This window comes from Lepidochelys olivacea (genome assembly GCF_965140295.1).
Source record: "Lepidochelys olivacea isolate rLepOli2 genome assembly, chromosome: 18".
In the NCBI taxonomy this organism is placed as follows: Eukaryota; Metazoa; Chordata; order Testudines; family Cheloniidae; genus Lepidochelys; species Lepidochelys olivacea.
In genome coordinates, this window is record NC_140428.1 from 21,921,241 (window position 1) to 21,941,894 (window position 20,654).

At 51.8% G+C, this 20,654-nt stretch overlaps 1 protein-coding gene across 5 annotated transcripts in view; it reads left to right on the forward strand.

Annotated features, from left to right (window-relative positions):
- The window catches only part of AGRN (agrin), a 221,845-nt gene that overhangs the window by 112,862 nt on the left and 88,329 nt on the right, over positions 1-20,654 (forward strand). For all 5 annotated transcript variants that reach the window (XM_084651717.1, XM_084651719.1, XM_084651718.1 and 2 more), the window contains one exon: positions 89-136. In XM_084651717.1, the coding sequence (XP_084507843.1) occupies positions 89-136 (48 nt within the window). The remainder of the gene's footprint in view (positions 1-88; positions 137-20,654) is intronic.

Here is a 20,654-nt window from a genome sequence, read left to right on the forward strand (position 1 = left end):
ACCATGGGCAGTGCTTTGCGGAGAGGCGGGAGGGTTGGTGACAGTACTGGAGGAGTCTCTGATCTCCCCTGTGTTTGTTTCTTTGCAGACAAGCCCGGTAACTATTTCCCCCCGCCACCGCCACCGCCGCAGGATGGTAAGTACAGGATCGCTTCCTGATGCTTGATTTTTTTGCACTTGAGATGCACTTGTAAGCAAATCACTGGAGCCTCTTCTGCTTCCTGCAGCTGCCTCGTGGAGAAGCGCCTCCCTGACCCAGTGATCTATTTCTCAGCCTGATTCATTTCTCTTTCTCCCCTGAGCTAAATCGCTGGTTCACACACGCACGCTCCCTCCCTTCCCTCTTGCAGCCTGAGCTGGCGGGGCTCCACCCTCCCCCCTCACCATTTCTCTGCTGGCCTAAGAGGGAGCAGAGCGGCTTTGTCTGCTCTCCTTCCTGGAAAGATGCAACACCGTGTGGCTCCTTTTCTCTGACACCCATTCTTGAGACGAGGTGGCATGAACCCATCTAGAACTGCCGCGGGCAGATCTTCTAAACCTGTGATCGCTCTGCTGGCAAACCCCAGCTAGGCCATTTAGCCTGATGGGATGGAGGGGACCAGAGGTGGGATCTTAGTCGGCTTGTAGGGGGGAAAAGTACTGATGGCTAATTCGACGGCCATAATGCAGTTGTCCCCCAGGTGCGCTGGGCATTGGTACCGGGGTGGGATAGTCGAACGAAGAGCTGAGTGGCTGGTTTGCTGACAAGTTAGAGGCCGTGGGGGAGGAGGTGCCCTGGGCACACGGTGCTGAGAGCTCCAAGCAGGATGGCCAGGGAAAGCCCCTTTTCAAGGTGGTGACGTGTTAGTGTGCGGGAGGCGTGAGGGAGCAATTCTCCCCCTCATGGTCTCTTTTGTCTCCTCAGTGCATAGTTAAGCTCACAAGTTTTGAGGCTTCGGAAAGGAACAACCCAAGACCTTGCCCGAGAAGTAGAATAATCCGAGCTATTGGTTTACCATCTTTACAAAAATCCTTTTTTCTCAAGTCTTTGCTGGCAAAAGGCTCAGAGACTGAAGGCCTCTGCTTAAGCACTGCATGGGCAACAGCTGTACAAGCTTCCTTCCTGCTCCCCTGGCTCCCCTGCCAATGTGCCACAAACCTTGGCCCAATAGCCCCAGTAGGCATGGATAACAGGCTGGCAGTGCTTTCCTAAACTGGGAAAGGGTTAAGTGGGTTCTGCAGACTCACTGAGGCAGATGGCTCATTGCCTCTTCTGGATAAAAGAGGTGGGAGGTGCTTTTGGAGAGAGGGGACATAGGGTGTGGGCTGAGCAGTCCAGAAAGGAGGCACCTTTGGAGCAGCCAAGCCTAGAGTGAAGGTTTGAGCTGTTCTTTAACTTTGTTGGTAAAGCCACATCCCTAGGATATACAGACCAGTTTGGGAAAGGCTCCAGGGCTTGGAGCGACTGGGGAAGTTGAGTCACCATGGCCCATCCCGTCTTTGAGCTCTCTTCTGTACTAACACTGCACAAAATCTGTCAGGCTCTGACTGCAGCTTTCACAGCACTTTGAGTATCCTCCTGGCATCAGAGGCCAAATGGAAACTGGTTTGCAGCTGGGCATCGGGTACCTTTTACTGCCATGGTCATAAATGTCTTTCTTGACAGTGAGCCAGCTGGATGCTTAGAAATGTCGACCATAACTTTCTCCCATTCCCTGGGTTATTTGCATCCCTGATGGAGCCAGAAGACTTCCTGCTCCTGGATTCCCTGCTATCCCTTTATTTTAACCCTCCTTGCCGCAGTGGAGTCCCCCTTCCCCAGAGCCCAATGCTATTTCCCTGGTAGGAAAAAGGTCTCATTTTCTCCCTACATTCTGTGCAATCACCCTATCCATGTTTCACTGGTTGAATGCACAGATAACCCCATCTAAAAATGCAGCCGATTATAGCATGTTAGTTTCTCTTTCTCTCTCGCTTTCTCAGGGTGGGGAGGAAGATGGGAGAGAAACAGATGCCAGATAAAATGTCGTTAATCTATAATTGGACCCAAGAAGACATATAATTCAAAAATAAAAAGGAACGTAGGTGTATCTCCCATCTCGGGGCTCTGAAATATTAATAACCCAACTCATCCAGCTGACACATTCCACCGCGTCCCCCGGCAGGAGGTGGAAATGCACACTGTTCACGCGGGTGCCTAAAGAGGGCCCTCTCTGTGGGCCTAAAACGTTTCAAATGCACCTGATAAAAATCTGGAACGCCTCCCCCACCCTTATGGTGCTTTGGGGTGCAGCGTGGAGAGAGGGGGGTGCAGATTTCTTCACAAGACCGACTCCCCAGCCCTGTGTGTACGGGACTGCGCCAGAGAACCTGGTGGCGTCAGTCACCCCTCATCTGGCCCCCATTCTGTGCAGACTTGGGTGCATTCTTAATTTTTCAGCTCAGACGTAGTCCGTCGACGTCCGTGGGGTTACTCACGGGCTTAAAGTAAAGCATGTGCGCAAGTCTTTGCAGGATGGGGGCTCTCGTTTGCAGAGTCTCCTGGGCTGTACCTGGGTCTCCTAATCCAGTTAAAGGGTTGGTGAGGCCAGGGCGATCAGGTACCATGGGGCGGGAGCGGTAGAAGAATGGAGCTAGACAGACACCCGTACTGTAATTTGCCCATGTGGTTGTATTTGTCCTACATTACAACCTTTAATTGTGGAGGACCTCTTCCATTAGTAGCCTTAAACCACTTACCCCCTCCCACTCCCAGTTCTCACAACTTGCTAGCTATTGAAAGACACTGAGGGAGGAGGGGATGGAATCTCTTTCTCTTTTATACAAGAGTTTTGGCCCTCCCCAGCTCCCCTCACAGCCACGAAGTCGTGACACTGAATTAGTGATGTCACGTACATTGTTCTCGGGCAGCAGTCGATTGTGCGGGGTGGTGATGGCATCAATCAGCAGGCAGGCATTCCTGGGAGGGGTACCTTGTCAGAGCGCTGCGAATATGCACTGTACTCACAGAGCACACAGCAACTGGCAGGCGCTGTCAGTTGCTTTTTCTCCAACTCTGCTCCACACAGAGTGCCGCTCTTCGGGGTTGTTACTGCTTTACGTTCTGGGCCAGATCTCAGCTCTTGCAAATCTGCATCGCCCTATTGACTCCAGGGAGTTTACTTCCATTTACACCAGCTGAGGATCTGTGGTTCTGTATTTTTATCTTGAAGCCCTAACGCTCTTTTGGGTTGGGTTAGGTTAGGTTTTTTTTTTCAAATATAATATCTTGATTTCCAAACAGTGATACCCAGCTAGGCATGAGACTATATTATAGAGAAGCAGCAAACCAAAATCCTGGAAAGCTGAGCTTATCCTCCTGATGCCGCCTCCCTCACAATCTTCCATTGCATCACATCCTGCTCTGGTACATGTCCGGGTTTCTCTTTAGATAAGGGAAATGACCCTATTGCGTTAAAACTCCATTTGTGTCATTAATATTCTCAATAAGATGCTCCTGTGGAACAATTTCTGTCATGTCAAGTCTGCCTGGTCCAGTGGGATGAGTGAATTTTTTCCATGTTCTCTTTGCATAACCGAGGTTAACGAGGGTCCATATTTCTTCCGAAAGCCTTTGTGGTTACGATCATTGATTAAAAAGCATGAGGCATGGTGGGCTGAGCTGAAACCCTGGATTCTTGGAGGAAGCTGGCTCCAAATTTTGGACCCAGGTTTGGCGTTTGGGTTCCCCGCTGCAAGGAATGGCTGGAAAATGAAGCTGCCTTTTAACCTCCATGGTGGGATGATGCCCACCCCCACATGCCCAGTGTTGGGGGGCTAGGATGAGAGAATAAAACTGGGCCTTCCTCTGAAAATTCCAAAGCACGGACAGGAAAACCAGAGGTTCCCCCCTGTCCCCATCCCCAAGAATCCTTTTGAAATTGAGGATAAGACTGAGTGTCCAGAGGATCCCCAGTTCAAATAGAGCTCCCCTGGCCCCCTCCCGGTGCTGGGCAAGCTCTGCTGTTCAGGAGGGCCACGGAGCATGTATCCCTCTGCGGGAACACTGGTGGTCGTGGGAATGAGGGGCTACGTACAGATGGGTGTGGTTCCAGCATCCCCCATGCACTGCAATCCTGACCTGCAGCGGCCTGGGCTCCCCATCACAGCCCCGTCAATGCGCCTTGCCCCTTCAGATACCTCCTTCCCAGGCCTCCTCCCCGCTGTGTCCCCGCAGCTCCCTCCTGCCCTCTGGCAGGTCCTTCTGATTCCAGGTCCTGGCACTTTCTGGGAAAACAGTGCCAAGCGTGGCATGCTCTCCGGCTTTGTGACATGGGCATGCATTTGCGAGGAACTAATTTGAGGCCGCCCAGCTCATTTCACGTGTGACTTGCAACGAGTTTGAGAGGGAAAGGATGGAAGGTGGTTCTGTGGCACCGCCCAGCTCCTGCTTAGGGGACCACGGCAACCTGGGCCCAGGCTGCTTTATGGCCTGCCAGGTTTTTGAAGTGCCTACATTGTGCTCAGCACTGTACACAACCCAATCCATCGGCTGCACGTGACTGCTAATTAAATACCCTTGGGGCAGGTCCTGGACCAGACCCCGCTGGATGGGCTGATGAGTCTTATCTGATTCCTCCTATTTCTTTGTTAGCCGGGTGCTAATCAGACGTGCAGTGCCCCACTCGGGGGACATTTCCCCCCGTCTCTCCTCTTGCGCGGACTTCCCTTCCCCACGCTCCACAACCAAAGCACTGGCGATGTCAGAGCGGGGAACGAAGCCAGCATTCAACTCTCTTCCTCCCCCCACCTCATGCTCTCACAGGAAGCCAGGAATCCGGCCCAGCACCTGTGACATCAGATCCCACCTTTATCCCTACCTGCCCCCACCCCACTGTAACTGCCCAGGCATGGGGAAAGCGTAAATGGCCTTCTCTCTGCTTCACTTACCCCACACCTGGGAGTTTTGATCTAGCCCCTATGGCCTGAGGCAATTCCCTTGACCTCTGTGCCTTAGTTTCCTCAATCTCTCTCCAAGGGGCCACTCAGGATGTGAGGTGCAGCGTAAGGGCCCATCCTCACTATTTGCTCTGTCCCCCAAGAAGCTCTTTCCTTCCCATGGATATTCTCTGAGACCAGGCTGAACCCCGGGGGCAGTTGCTGTTCCTTTCCCTGGGGTGAAGAGAGCCGAGCTCAGTGGCGTCCTGGATCAAAGCACGTGTGCCGACCTGCCGCTCTTGGGGAGCCCCTGGCCTGCTCCTAAACTCTGAGGCTACCTCACCGTCTCCCCCACACTCCTGCTGGGAGAGGGAGACCATCCCCCACCGCTCTGAGCCCGAATGTGCCTCTGACCAGCATGCTGTCCTCTGGGGTGTCTCCAGCCCGCAGGGGACCCCTCCCAGTTATTCACCAGGGCTCGGGGATGGATGCCAGTGCTGCTGATGGCTTTGGGAGCTGCTGGTCAATCTCCCACTGGCTTGATGAGTGCGGTTGGAGCCAGGCGGGTCCCTCCCCAACCGGGCCCAGGCAGAGCGCTAAGCGCCTGTTTATGGACCCATAAAACCTGCCGCGATGCATGAGGGGGAAGAGCCATTTGATAAATTAAATATCGGAAAAATCACTTTCTCTGGCCTGGCAGCCCCATAAATATAGGGTGTGCAGAGCAGAGGCTGGCTGGGCAAAGGAGTGGGGGCCGTGTTTGCTTTGCAGGCAGCTTTTCTCTTTTGCATTGAGAATCAGTTAGCCGATTAAATGCCAAAGAGCCGTAAATCCGACAGTTTGACTCTGTCTGGCCGCTGGGGCGCTCTCTCTCCTGCCCTCGGTGCTTTGCTGTGGCTTCAGGTCTATGCAGGCGGGCTCCTGACCGGATCCTGGTAGCCTTTCACGAGAGACCATCACTGAGGCCTTGGCTGCTTTGCTGACTGTTGACCATTCCCTTTCCCCTGAGCCGCGGTGCTCTGGGGTGGAAATCCAGCCTGTTTTGTCCTGCGTTGTAGCCTGTCCCCATCTAGGTATGTGCGTGTGGCATCACTGGTGGATACCGGCGGGGATGGAAGGCAGCCGTGCTTTGTATTTAGAATCTGTTTCACGCCAGGGTTGCAAAATATCCCCCCACCCCCCTTCAAAAGAATCAGCAGCCGTTTTCTTTCTCTGCCCCACCCTCGCTGGGCCTGCGCTGAGTGATGGCGAAAGAGCTCGTCTCAACGGGGGCCCCTCCAGCGCCAGGCAGAGACAGCTTAGCCGGGTGCTGGGGGGAAGCCCGCGGTGCGTGCGCACTACCAGCTGTGTGCTCTTTTGATTTTATTTTTTTAGTCGCTGTTCCCCAGCGTGTGGGGATACGAGTCCAGCGCCTTGCACCAGTGCTAAATTCACTTCACAAGGGGAAAAAAACAACAATGTAATTACATTTTTACTTCAGTTGCTTGGGGTTTCAGCAGAGATGGCAATAATTCTGTCGCTCCCCTTCTTCCAACCACTTCCCCGTCTTTCTCTGTTATCGGTTATCACCTGGAAATTTGCCCAGGAACTTGACAGTGCAAACACTTTGGGAGCCCAGGAACTGGAAGGGGTTATCTGTCTGGCTTGGCAGAATCTGTTCAATGTCTAAAGTGTTGGAGACGGGGCGGGGGCTCCGCCATCTGCATGGATGCTTTGGATCTTTCTGTCTTATAGGCTTTGTCTGCGGCTGAGCGTAAACCTTGCTTCAGACTTAAGGAGTCAGTGGTTTGGGTCTTGCCTGTCCCAGTCAGTGCTGTGCTGGGGGAGAGTTGCTGCTTTTTCGACTGTTTAATTTAACTGCCTTAATTCACGCCTGTGATTAATGGGCTTCTGTGGCTTCCTCTACCCGGGGAGCTATCGATAAAGATGTAATTGGAGGGATAACTGACTTCAGCTGAGAAATCATGCAAGGGCCTTAGTCCTCCTCACCTTGCCTTTTGCGGTGCTGGCTATTCGCACAGTCCATGTGGCACCTGCAGCTGGCTGGGAGTGAGTTTGGTCATGTCTTGCAAAAGAAAGTCTGAGCAAAAATATCATCTGAGAGGAAGGATGGGTTTGTGGTGAAGGCTCTGGCCTGGAACTTGAGAGATCTGGAGTGAACTCCCACCTCTGCCATAGACTCACTGTGTGACCTTAGGCAAGTCAATTAATCTCTCTGAGTCTCAGTTCCCCACTTGTAAAATAGGGGATAATAAACCTTCCTTTCTGTCTTATCTATTTAGATTGTAAACTGTTTGGAGCAGGGTGTGTGTAGGGGTGTATGTGTGTGAGCGGAAAGTAGGTCAGTACCATTATCCCTATTTTACAGCGGTCTTACTCAGCAGTCCCAGTTCATTTTGCTTGTCTGACAGGTGAATTTAGAAAGAGGTGAGTGGCTTGCTGGCCCCCCTCTCCTATTCTATCTAGGTTCTTATACTGCGCTTCTCACCACCCTTGTCTGAGTGCCTTTGAACAGTGGGCCACACATCTGTCCTGGGTTATTTGGTCTCTCATCCTCTCCCAAAAGAAGCAGGTGCAGAGAAGTGTCTTGTGTTTGATGGGTTGTGGGTTTCAATATAGCTGTTGCTCTGTGGTTGTGTTAGAGAAGGCAGCTCAAAGAAATGCACCGCACACTTGGAGTGGAAGGTGGGGAGGTTTGGGATGGTCCTTCGCTCCTGGGGGAGTCCATTGCACAGCCTCAGACCGACCTTGGAGAAAGCCCTGTCTCCCATGCAGTTGAGTTTTACACTTAGGCCAGGTCTGCACTACAGACCTAGATGTCATTCTCCTGACCTAACCCCTTTGTTGGCAGAGCACTGCCGACAGGAGCCCGCTGCCGCCTCTCGGGGAGGTGGATTAACTACACCAATGGGCCACGTAGGAGTGTCTTCACAAACACAGTGCTGTACGTAAATACAAGCCCTTACTGTTGAGCGTTCCGGCGTGCCAGAGGAACGTAGCTGCTGACCACGGTCTTCCTCCCGGAGCTTTAGGCAATCAGTATTGGCAAATGTAAGTGACGAAAGGCAATTCATGAGCAAGCTGGATAGCAGGGCTACCTCTGGGGTTCTGGGGAGATCACCCCCCCAAAGAGCTGAATTCCAGATTGTGATTCCCTGAGTGAACCCCAGCGTTGCTCAGATCTGGGTAATGTAACAGCTCTGGTCCGCTATCTCTAAACTATTGGCTCCTGTTAAATGAGCGTGGAAGGCCACGTTTGAGCTGGTAAGGCTTCCCTATTCCTCTTTTTCTATGTTCCCGTTCAGGTCTGCCTGCTCATGCCTGCGTAGAGGCTGGCTTGCCTTGTGATGGTTTGTAGCTGTGGCTTCAGATGGAATTTCCTCGCTTTAGCCTGCCTTCAAGGGGAAGGCTCTGTTTGAATGCTGTGATCACGGGACGCGCAAGCTCTAATGCTGGGGCAGGACCTCCCAATGCTGGAGTCCATCCTCATATATACGTGAAAGGGCCGGTCCTGTGGCGGTTCATGTAACTGGAGTGCGCAGTGGTGTTCATGTCACAGCTGAGGATTTCTCATGAGTGGCTCCTGGAGATGGCATGCTGTGGTGCCTACACGGGGCTGGCGTCTTCCTGCTGCACCCGCTGGGAGAGGGCAAATGGACTTCCAGAAAGCAGGAAAGCACCTGTCTGATTGGCTGGTCTCCTCCTGGCAAGTCCCACAGTGACTGAGCTTGGGCATCCTGGGGTCTCGTTGCAGCCGGAGATGGGATGAGAACAGAGTAACCAGGTGCCCCAGCAAATGATCCTAAACCGGGTCCTTTGTCCTGTGTTCCATGTTCTCCACCTCCCTGCTGTAAGCTCCTCATGCTGGGCTGAGCTGGGAAGACCAACGGTGGGTTTGCTGGGCCCTAAGATGGTGGGTGATCTCCCAGCTGAATTGTTGCATGTGCTTGGGTAGGCAGCAGGGTCAGCACTCCACGAATTCACACCCAGATGCTCCAGACCCTGCAACGGAGCTTGGGGAAGTTCCTTGCTGCTGCCCAGCGCTGCTGCAGCTGGGACCCAAAGCTTCTCTCAAAGGCAGGGGTAGAGCTGCAGCACCAGGGTCACGGGAAGGCTGAGAAGTGGCCCCCGCCTCTGGCAAGTGAGCCCCGCCGGCTTCCACAGCCTCCCTGTTCCCCCGCTCTCCAACCCCATCTCCAAGCCAACATTCGGAGTGGTGCCCTGGGCTGCTTTCTCAAGGGGCCTGGCTGGTTCCAGACAAACAGCTCTGCCCTTTCTTCAGCGCTTGCCTGAGGGGGCAAGGGAGGGGAAATTCAGTCGTACCAGGAGGGAAAGCTGGAAAAACACCACTTAAACGAAACCCCGTAAACTCTTCAGTCTCTTCCCCATCGTGCGCCCGGCCACCTTCCGCTGCTGATCCCATCCTCTGCCTCTTGGCCCCTGCAGAATGAATTCGTAGCCCCGGCTGCCTGGAGGGGCTCAGCTAGATCCAGGGAGTTTAGATGCACCACATCCCTCCTCTTCTTCCTCTGCCCACCAATCATTTCTCCACCCCGCGCGCGCGCGCGCGCTCTCTCTCTCTCTCTCTCTCTCTCTCTCTCACACACACACACACACACACACACACACACACACACACACACACACACACACACACACACACACACACACACACACACACACACAGCGTGGAGTCTAGAGCTGGGCTAACTCTCCGCAGCTTGAGTGGGGAAATTGATCCACTGCAGCCGTAATCCATCTAACTAAGGCCTGAGGCCCCTGTGTCCACCTCCATCAATTCTTCACCTAACAAATTCACCCAGACAGTGAGACTTTGATGCTAAGCCCCACTGAGGCTCCTTCCAGGCCCTGAATGGCTGCCATGACCTCTCGTCTCCATGCCGGAGACGGGGAGGTAAGAAAAGCTTCAGGGCAAATCGCATTTGACCCCGAGCCATTGGCACCACATGGGCCTCTTAAACTATTTAGAGACCATCTTGCCTGATTGTGTTGTCAAGCCTCTTGTCACAAACACAATTGCGGCTAAGTAAATCCTCCTTGACGGAGGCCTTGTGCATGTAAACAGGATCTCCAGCTCTGCAGCGGGGAGCAGAGGGAGTCTCGTTTTCCCCCTTCCTGAACTCCCAGCCCTCCCTTATGGGGGAATCATTGCTGTGGCAGCCAGCTGTCATGTCAAACCAAGATGAGGCTGCTGGTGGGGAATCGTCTTGCAGGGTACCAAGATCCTTCATGCCAATAGCTTTGGGTTTAAGCACTGGGGGAAGGGAGAGGCCTACAAAATCCAGTGTCTGCCTAAAATTCTTTGACGGACTAGAACGTGGAGGTCTCCCCAGAGGGAGAGTCAGTTGCTGTGCACAGGGGCTGGGTGTTTTGCTTTGCATGGCATCTCTGCGCAGGCGGTGGGTGTATATTCTGAAGGCTTTTGGGAAAGCTGGGGGTAATTTTCCCAAGATGTTGGAGAAAGCCTGTAATGGTTTCAGGCTCTGACCAGGGGCTGTGCGGGGTGCTCAGGTAGTAGCTAATGAACCAAACTTCTGCCAGTCCGTTAATAGCCTACTAACCTAGAGGATCGTTAAAACACCATCATTTTGGATTCTCACGGTTTGTGACCTCGCCAGAACTCCTCTGGGTGGCTCCCTCTCTTTTACTCTGCAGCAGCCCTGTAATTAACACACAGCCAGGCCCTTGCTATGGTCCTTACAGTGCTCATGGCAGAGCTTGTTGTCCTTCCTTTCCTTCTGGGAAAGTTGAAGAGCCGCCTGTCCGAGGGCTGCTAGGTGGTGTGCGGAGAAGTCAGGAGAATTGGAGCATGGCAGGAATTTTGTCACACATCACATCACAAAAAATGGCCCTTTCAGTTTGTTAAATTTTTATACTGGGTTCTTCAGCAACTTTATCCCCACTCCCTGCCAGCTGCTCCCTTTAATTACATACAGCCTTGCAGCTCCCTAAGACTTTATTAAAATATAGACGGAAGTATTGACCTACTGATCTGTTTTCATTGCACTTCTGTGCCACGGCTCAGGGCTTGATCTTGAGAGGAAGGGGGAGCTCGCAGCTCCCTCCAAAGTCGATCAGACACTTGTGTTGTTACACTTGCTTGGTGACCCAAGACCATTTGTGTTCCCATGGCAGGGTCTGGCTGCTTCCCAGCTTACTGGATCCTGCACCGCAGTTACAGTGGTAAACGTACAGCGTTCTGCTGATTTCTAATCATGAATAATTCCCATGGCAATAGGCTGAAATCATAGGAGACAAAATCAGAGCTCTGCTTGTAGAAAAGGGGGGTGGAAGGAGAGGGAAGAGAGCTCTTGTTCTAAGCATAAATACCTGAAATGTGAAAGGGAATACAGAAAACCTAACAACTGCTCTTTGTACCAATGTGGTTCGGGAGGAAGAATGTATGATTTCCCTCAGTATGCCACGGCTTCTCTTCCTCAATAACACCCGAGAAGGAGATGACAGAATGAACCCCACTGGAAGGTCACTGATGAAGTCAGCAATCCCATGGCAGTGGTCTGTTGGGTGGTACCAACTATACCATGCCATCCTGGGCTTCTACCTGTTCCTGTCAGCCAGTGGCTAGAGGGTGAGGAAGAATGGCCTAGTGGTTAGTGTGTTAGCCTGGGATTCAAGAGACTTGAGTTCAATTCCTAGCTCTGCCACAAACTCTCTGCATGACTGTGGGCATGTCACTTAGCCTCTTTGTGCCTCAGTTCCCTGTGTGGAAAAGGGGGAGATTAGTACTTCCCTACTGCACCAGGGCATCATGAGGATAAATGCATTAAAGACCGGGGTGGTCAGATACTGTTATAAGGACCTAAGAAAGGTAGAAAACTCCCATGGGAGCAGAATGGGACCTTTCAGAAGGATGTGAAACCAATCCACTGCCAGGCTATAGAAATCATACAGGGTGGCTGTGGAAGGATCCTGTTCAGGACTGGCAAAGCTGCTTGTTACTTGGATAACTTTCCATTATCTCTGCTTGTGGCTTTCCTGGTGTGGACCCACTGCGGGTGAAGATCCGAGGCGCCTAGAACGTGGCTGGCCCCCTGCCAGAGGCAGGCAGGGCACGCTCTGTCAGCAGCAGACACTCGGGGCTCCTTGCTTCTTCCTGGAATGGGAACGTGCCCGTTACTTGTTCTGGGATGTTGGCTCTGCTGTGCACCCCAGGAGCTCTGCCGTGGCAGAGCACGCTTCAGCTCAGCCAGTTCGCACTGGTTCAGGGTTGCTCTGGAGAGAGAATAGATGCTAAACATAGCTCATCTTACTGCTCAGCTTTTGGAAAGTAGCGGTGGTTATTAGACACCACTTTTGATCTCTTGAGAGTATTTTTTTCCCCTCTCCATTTGCAGTGAAGTTTTAGCTTTCTCTTGAGGATCAATTTATGCACTTTCATGTTGCAAGGTTTAACTATCCAGGGAAAAGGGGAAGATGGGAAAACTGTCAAGCTTGTATTGCCTTGTCTTGTCTGATCCTGGAACCTCACTCGGGCAGTATCAACGCAGCCACCCACCCCTCCTTCGAAACCCTCCCCTCATCCCAGCTCCACCATCTGGCTGGTTGTCCTGCTGGCCACATAGTCATGGGGAATTGTGTCCAGAAAGCTATCATCAGAGAAATTGGGTGCTCTCTCCCCGATGTGTGCTCCTAGCCTCTGCTGAGCAGGGAGCATGCTGGAATCCTCCTCTCAATTCCTTATAGGGCTGACCTGTTGTGTTACGACAAACCATCAGCTCAGCCCTGGAACGAACTTGGCTTGGTTTTTATGTGAGGTTTTTCTGCTGCCTTAATTTTGTGCCTGGCACTGGCTTTTATCCTGTGGAGGCTAAGGAGACTCTATGGGTTCTGAATAAGCTTCCTTGCAGCTTTGTACCTGACTCTGATGACCAAGTGGCTACTTCATCCTGTAGCCGTGTGATTCAGTGTAGGACCCGTGGCTACTTCCCCAAAGCTCTTGTAAATTACACGTGTATGATTTGAGTCTGGGCCTTCATTACAGATTTCAGCATCCCAGGGTCTTCGAGGGAGCAACAAGTCCAGCCACTGGTCTTCCTGCATAAGAACAACCATATTGGCCTCTCTGCTGGAAACAGCTGTACAGATCCTAACAGCATTCATCACCCCTTTACAGTGCTGCAGGTGCCGGTGGCACATGCCGAACGCAGTTCAGAAGCCGACCCTGCTGCACTGAATCTGGACAGGCCCCCGTACAAATGAGGCTCGAGCGGGGGAGCAGTGGGAGGAGTGGAGCGTGGTGGTGGGAGGAGTGGAGAGGTCTGAAGCTGAGGGAAGAGGGTTGGTGCCTGGGAGGAATGATGCTTCTCCCAGCATGGAGGGGACGGGCCAATGGGGAGGTGCATGGGAAAACTTTACCTGTGCTGAGAGCAGGGCCCTATTGCGCTAGGCTCTGTACAGATGCATAGAGAGAGACAGTCCCTGCCCTAAAGAGCTCAAGGTCCAACAGATGAGCCGGACACAGCGAGGGAGGGAAAGCAGAGGTGTGGATAGGGGAAGTGACTTGCCGAAGTCACCCACCAGGTCGCTGGTGGAGGCAGGAATTGAACCTAGTTCTCCTGACTCCAATTCCCCATCCGGCAGGCCCCCCTGCCTCCAGCTGGCCCTTGGCCTCCCCAGTAGGGGGCACGGCTGCACGCCATGTCCTGTGAGCAGTTGCTGCCGACTCGAGACAGTTTGGCTCTCACCATTGGATTGAGAAAACAGCCTGCAGGGTGCCAGAGTCTGGACCTGGCACTTCAGTCACTGATTCCAGTCCCTCCGCCCCAGGCTTGTCTCTCTGGCCCCTCCAGAGCCACTTTTTCCCTCAGGCCATTCTCCCCCCACCCCTTGCCGTTCACCAGCAGTGACCGCGGTGTTCCCACAGACACTCCAGAACCGTCTCTGATCTCCATGACACAGTGAGCGACTCGTCGTTTTTGTGACAGGTCAAATGCTGGCCAGGAAGAGGAGGCTCTGTGGTGCACAGCTGTCACCCCGTCGGACTGTAGGTTTCCTGAGTGCCCCTTGCCAGACTAAAGATTTCCCTTTGCTGTGGGGCAGGCTGCTGCAGTGAACTAGTGCATTAAATACACGCCCCCACTGAGGAACTGGCATTGGACCTGCAGTGGGTCACGGTTGAGAGCCCCTAGCCGCCTTACCCAGTGAAACTGGTAGCCTCCCTGTAGAGGAGCAGAAGAAGGCTGTAGGTCAGAGGTTGCAGGGTATCGGCAGAGCTTTGTGGGCAGCCCAGCACCAGCAGAGCCAGAGTGCTGGAGCTCTTCAATGAGGCAGAGCTACTCCCTTCTGGCTCTGCACATCACCTCGTCTTCTGTGTCTGCCCGAAAGTCTCTTGTTTCTTAGACAGGACCGAGCCCTAAACTGGTACTAATCATGAAAGACTGGGCAAGGCTTCTGCCTATTCCACGCCTGTTGGGCTCTCCCCTTTCCCCCCGAGCGAGCCTCTTCTGTCTGTAATGTTCATGGCAAAGCCCTCAGTACATTATGGATTGCAAGCAGAACTTTGATGGTGGATCCAGCTCACAGCAGCCATTGCTATCGGTCGGGCCGATGCATATTTGAGTGCGATCATGGGTAATTAGGGCCGGCACCTCCGCTCTGGTCAGTGTAGCCTTAAGGTGCCATTGCCATGTTTAATATTTAATATGAGCAGCAGACAAAGAAACCTGAGTCACCAAAAATGCCAATGTGGAAGGATCTGGCCCAAAGCCGAAGGCTACCCCTACCGTACCCTGTGGGGGGGGCTTGCCAAAGGCTGAGCGCTGATGCCATGCAGTCTGGGCAAGGCTAGTGAGAGGCAGGGTTCAGCTTTGGTCTGGTGGGTTTGTCAGACCGCAGAATTGAAGACCAGTTTTGAGTCTGGAACATTCACTAGTAATACGTAGCGCACACGTAGCACCTTCCATCTGTCAATCCCGATCCCTTTACAAAGGAGGTCAGTGTCAGTCTTCTTGCCTTCTGTCCAGAATCCTCTCTCTGGCTAATTTTGCAAAGTGTGGATTCAATAGCAGAGAACAGGTTAAAATGACTCTTAATTTCTTTCTTGTCCTCCTCTCTCCAGCTTGCTATATACACTACTTTCCTTTCCATTTGACTGTATCCTTCGCGTGTCGAGCTGTTTCTTCTGGTTTCACGGCTGAATGTTTCTTCGGGGCAGATTCTGTTCGTGACCATGTTTATTTCTAGTGAGGGTGATGGCCTGGAGCTTGTTAGAGAGAGAGGCCTTGATGCCAAACCCAGGGTGGAATGCACCTCTGACCTGCATCCATCCCTGAAACGGCTGATTAATTCTGTGGATGATTCAGCCAGCCTGCTCAGAGCTGTTCTCACCATGGGACTTGTGACAAATTAATGAGAGAGACTCCAGGTCGGTGTTTGATTTGCAAGAGTGACTTTGATGTTTCGAATAACGAGAACATGAAGTTTAAGCCCCGCCCACCCCAAGCTTTGCTCTACCCCATGGCTCCAGCACGCACTGCAGCTTGCCACCATTCTGCTGCCTGCCTGTCGATGGCTTCAGCTTTACTTCTGCCCCCCGGATAAACTCTCCCCCCCCACACACACACTGCCTGCTTGATTAGTGAAACATGTGTAACCCGCCTTTCCTTCCACTCCTCCTCCTGCTGCTTAGTGTGGACACAGGTGGCAGGACAATGCCGGTTGCAGCAGGGAGGGACTGGACTGGTTTGAAACATGTTCAAAGCTGGAGCGCTGAATGGGCCGGGCTTCTGTTTTTAGCGTCCATTACAAAAGTGGCATCTTGTGCACATAAAGCGCTTCTGCAGCAGCAGGGCAATGGCAAGCTGGGGCTGTAATTGGTGGGAGCACGGCAATTGTGCCCCGTTGCCGGGTGTGTGTGTTTGTGTACTCGTTTACCACTATATAAAGAGTGGTGAATTACCAGGCTGCCTGGAAGGGAGGAAGTGCATGGTTTCCCAGGGATCCCCTGGGCTCCTGTCCTGAGCTGCTCTTGTGATCAGGTTCTTGAAGGGGTTAATTTAGTGGATTAAGTATAAGGGTTTGAAATCCCCAGGCCTTCTGGTAGTAGGAGTTAAGATCCTAGCAGCTGGGTCTGAGTCCTGCATCCTTCCCATGCAGACAGGCACATTGCCCATTACTTGGTGGGTCTTTCAGACATGACCTTAAAGTGGGGGGTCCTGCCTGCTCCATCTATTTACTAAGGCTTCTGTGGGGCTCTTTGTAACAGCCAGGGTTTGCAGCGGCATCACTAGCCAGTGTTTTCCCCTCTTCCCCCTGTTGTTCAGTAGGTTATTTGCTACCCTCCGGTTCCATTTCAGTGGGGTTGTATGCGAAAGCTAGTGAAGCACTAAGGGCAAAGAGGGACTATGGAGATAGATGGAGTACAAGGAGCCCACTCCAGCGTGGGCAAGGCTTGGACCACGTTAGCTCACGTTGTCTTTGGGCCTCCCAGTGCAGTGGAGGGGTGTGGCACGTGCCAATGCGATAACCTTGCTCCTTCTGTCATTGCCTCTATTGCAGGCGTTTGTGTATTCATGTCCCACTGTTAATTACTCTTGTCACCCCTCTCTTTCATCTGCTCCCACCATCTCTGCCTAACGAAGACTTGATCACTCCCTGCCCTGTGCTAGGATCACCAGAGCCGATGCCAGCTCTTCTGGCTAGGGAGCATGGAGATGAGCTGAGCTGGGCAGATTCCTGCAGCAAAGGATTGGGAGGTGGCAGGCACAGTGCAGACTTGCTCTGTGTCACTCTGCCAGTGCAGATCAAGCTCTAAGCAAGGAGGAATGGGCATATGTGTGTCACATACATAGAATGTCGTGTGACTATTACATGCAGCGAGGGATGGAACATATGTGTATAATAGTACCTACCTCATATATAGCGCTTTTCACTAGCAGGTCTCAAAGCACTTTACAAAAGGCGTCCAGTATCGTTATGCCCGTTTTACAGATGGGGAAACTGAGGCACAGAGAAGGAAAGGACTTGTCCTTCTGGGTGACCTTGGGCAGTAGCAGAACCAGGAATAGAACCCATGTCTCTACTCACCAGGCTGTTCATATCAGTTCACACAAATCACTGTATGACTTCCCACAAGTCCAGCATATAATACATGTAAATGACTTAGATTTCAGTCATCTTCATCTTCTCACAAGTCCGACTGTTACTCCAGTACTGGGGCCCTTGAGCAGAGAGGGCCAGTGCCAAAGGGCATAGCATTGGGGATGTTCACCACGAGCCCTCCACGGCTCACTGCCCAGGTGACCAAGTTGAAATCTGAGCCCCGCTCTCTGGAGCGGATGAGCCTTGTGGTTCGAGCCTTGTGGTTCCAGCCATGTGCACACAGGAGAGCAGGAATCTGTGTGTTACCTACACATCTAGGTGCCTGGCTTAGCGTGTTTACATAGGGTGGCTTCCAGCTGTTCTCCTGATGGTGTGAAAGTGGCAGATTCCTTCTCCCTCACCAAACAATCCACTGCTGATGTAATTAATATTGATGGCAGGGAGGGTGGGCCCAAGTGGAGGAGCAAATGTGCACAGATGAGTCTCAGCTGGAGCTCCGGCCTAACTGGTCTCCATGGCAACATACACCTCAGTCTCATGCAGAATTCATGCTGGCCTTTCCCGTCCTCACACACACACACACAGTGCGGCTCCTTCCCCATCGCCTGCCCTCCCGCTCCGGGGACTTTGTTTTCCCTTTTTTGCTTTCCTCGCAAAGGAGGCACAAGAGCAGATACCTTCCACCCTGCCCCATTTAGCACCGGTCATTTCTTTACATATTCGATGGTGACACCCCAGGCCCCCGTCTCAGTGAAGATGGCTCAGGGTCTGCTCCAGAACCAGGTGCCATGGGGCATGAGGAAGGAAGGAGGTTTTATCCCTCACATGTGCCTGGCAATGCCTTCTAAGGAGGTGGGGCCAGGGGGTATCCAGAAGAGGACTGAAAAAGCTCATTGATAACTGTTCAAGGTTCAGGAAGAAACCTCTACCATGGTTAGATTGCTGCTTAATTGTCTCTTTATAGTGCTGGTCCCTGTCAGAGATAGGATAAGGGCCTGCATGAATCACTGATCTGATCCACTGGGACAGTGCCCATGTTCCTTGAAATATGGATCTAAGTCTTATTGCAGGAAGAAAATCCTCAATTTAAACTCTCTGAACTCATGCTCTAAGTAATCTATTGTAAAGCGGGGATGCTTCGCAAAGAGACGCAAAGATACCCCTCTTAGCTGGGTGGCCAGCAATACCCATTAGAGATGGAAAAGACCCATTAGACCATCTCAGCTATTTCCCTTCTCCCCTGCCCCTGCATCGTGACCAATCTAGGATTGTTCCCTTATGTGTATTCCCAAGGGCCTTGTCCTGTCTGAATTTAAATGACTTGACCAATGGAGCTTCCCAGAGGATAGTTTTCAGTCTAACAGTCAGCTAAAACCAAGCTTTCCTTAATATTCAGCCTAAATTTTCCACTGCTTAATTTCATCCTATTCCTTCCTGCTAATTCTGTCTCCTGGTATTACCCTGAACACTTCCTTTCTCTCCTTGTCATACATACCCCTTCAAACACTTACCTTCGTGCCTACCCTCTTAATGTTCATTGAGTTCAGCTCTGTGTATTTGTGTGCTATGATTTTACAATTTCTTGTGATAACAACACGGCTTTTATGGACAGTGGCCTGGTCCCTTTGAAGCCAGTGGAAAGATTCTTTTTGACTTCTGAGGGGGTTGGGTTGGGCCCCTCCAGCACTGCATTGTTGGACAGCAGTGGATGTGATGCAATGAGAGTTCAATGAAACATTCATAGAGGCGTAATCTCTGTGCCCAAAAATGTTCCATTCAAGGGGAAGTTGGCCAGTTAAATGATTAGATCTGTTTCAAAGATGCCATTTTTGCGAGCGCCCTTCTGTAGTACATTCAAGACTAGGGACTTTGAATGAATCAGAGAAACGATAACTTGCTGCAATGAAGCACTGACTCCTACACCCATCCTGGATTTCCCAAATGTTGGCTCAATTTGCTTTCAGGATATTCACCTATCCCTTCCCAGGTCCCATACTGCAACGCGGCAAGAGCAGGTTTCGACACATTGCTATAAAGGCAATGTGCCATTAATGCAGGAGTTGCTGAAGCTTGAGCTGATGAGCCAGTGTTTGCCAAGCCGCCGCTGTAACAGACTTGAGGAGGGGTGCCTGTAACACACACCAGTGGATTACTCTTGTGTAAACTCTGGTCTAGGTGGACAAATGGAGAGGCCATGCTGTAGTGAGGAAAATGCATCATGTTAGAAAATTCATTCTGTGTTGTTACACATGGCACCTCACATATCTAGGAATAAATCCTGTTTAAAGATATGCTAGCTGCTCGTGGACAGCTAAAGGGTCACCGTGGTCATTTGAAGTGCTTGTCTACAGGAGGACACTCTGAAAAATTAATCTGAATTAATTTTTTTAATGGATTAGTTAAACTGCATTAAATCCCTGTGTGAATTCAGTTCGGCTTCATTCACTTTGGAAATGAATGAAGCTAAACTGAATTAAGGCCTCTCTAACTGTCTACACAGGGGCTTGATGCAATTTAACGAATCCATTTTAAATTCACACCTTCAGATCATTCAGATTAATTTTCCTGAGTGTCCCTGTGTAGACAAGACGTACCACATTTCTAACCTTGGCAGTCCTTGCCTACACTAAGGGGAAAATTGTACTTAAGATCATGTGAGTCAGTGCAGGTGGGGCATTTTCTCACTCTAGCCAAGCCCCACGATAGGCAGCGCTCACGTGCTTTAGCCAGTGTGTCAAAGTGAGATGGGTGCATGGAGTGTGAATAACTTCTGGAGGGAGGGGAAGCTTTGCTCCTCTCAAGCACAAAGACATACTGGGCAACTGTGCTTGGCATCTGCCAGCTGTTTGGTAGCATGTGACATTGGTGAAGGTCTCAGCTGAGTTCCCAGCAGCCCCCTGCAGATGTTGAATACCCTGAACTACCCCTTGGTCTGCTACTGGTGTGTTTGTCACTGGACTGGGATGACCTCTTTCTTTCCCCAGGGCATGTTCCTTCCTGGTGGAATTCTAGCCTGCAGTTTATCCTGACAGCAGCAGCATGTCTGTGGGTTTTTTTTTTTTTTTTTAATTTCTACCACCCCCACCCCTCCAGTTCCTGTAATCGGAGACATTTTAAACCACGAATGTAGGTAAATCCCACCTCCTATTTCCCACCCATGAGTTTTAATCAAGTTTCCTACTGAGCTTTTCTGATTGTTTTCTCCGCCTGTTCGGGCCTGTTCGGAGAGGGGACAAGCGCCTCTGTGATCTGGAGCTGATCCAGGCTGCCAAATGCACATTCTGCCTTCAGCGGGGGAGAAGGTGGAATTGTCAGGATTCCCTTCTCTCTGGGTCTCGACATTCTCTCCCCCCCCCCCCCCCCGTGTAGCACCTGTCCCCGACTTTCCTCGCAAGATTAACATCCAGGAGCAGGAGGCCAAGGTTGTTCTGGTCCCCGTGAAATGGCGTGAAGCATGCTTGTGTCTACCCCCACACTCCCAGCAGGCTCTTCATGTTAATATCACACCAAGTGCAGTTTGGGTACAGCCAGCAGGATCTGCAAGGCCGTAGTGCAAGCAAAGCGAGAGGGAGCCTGCCACGTGCGTGTGCGTGTAATGAGCAATCAGTGAGGAGTCTGAGCAGATTTTCTTTTTCAGTGCAAGAAAAAGGAGCAATTTAAGCATTCAAATCCCCAAA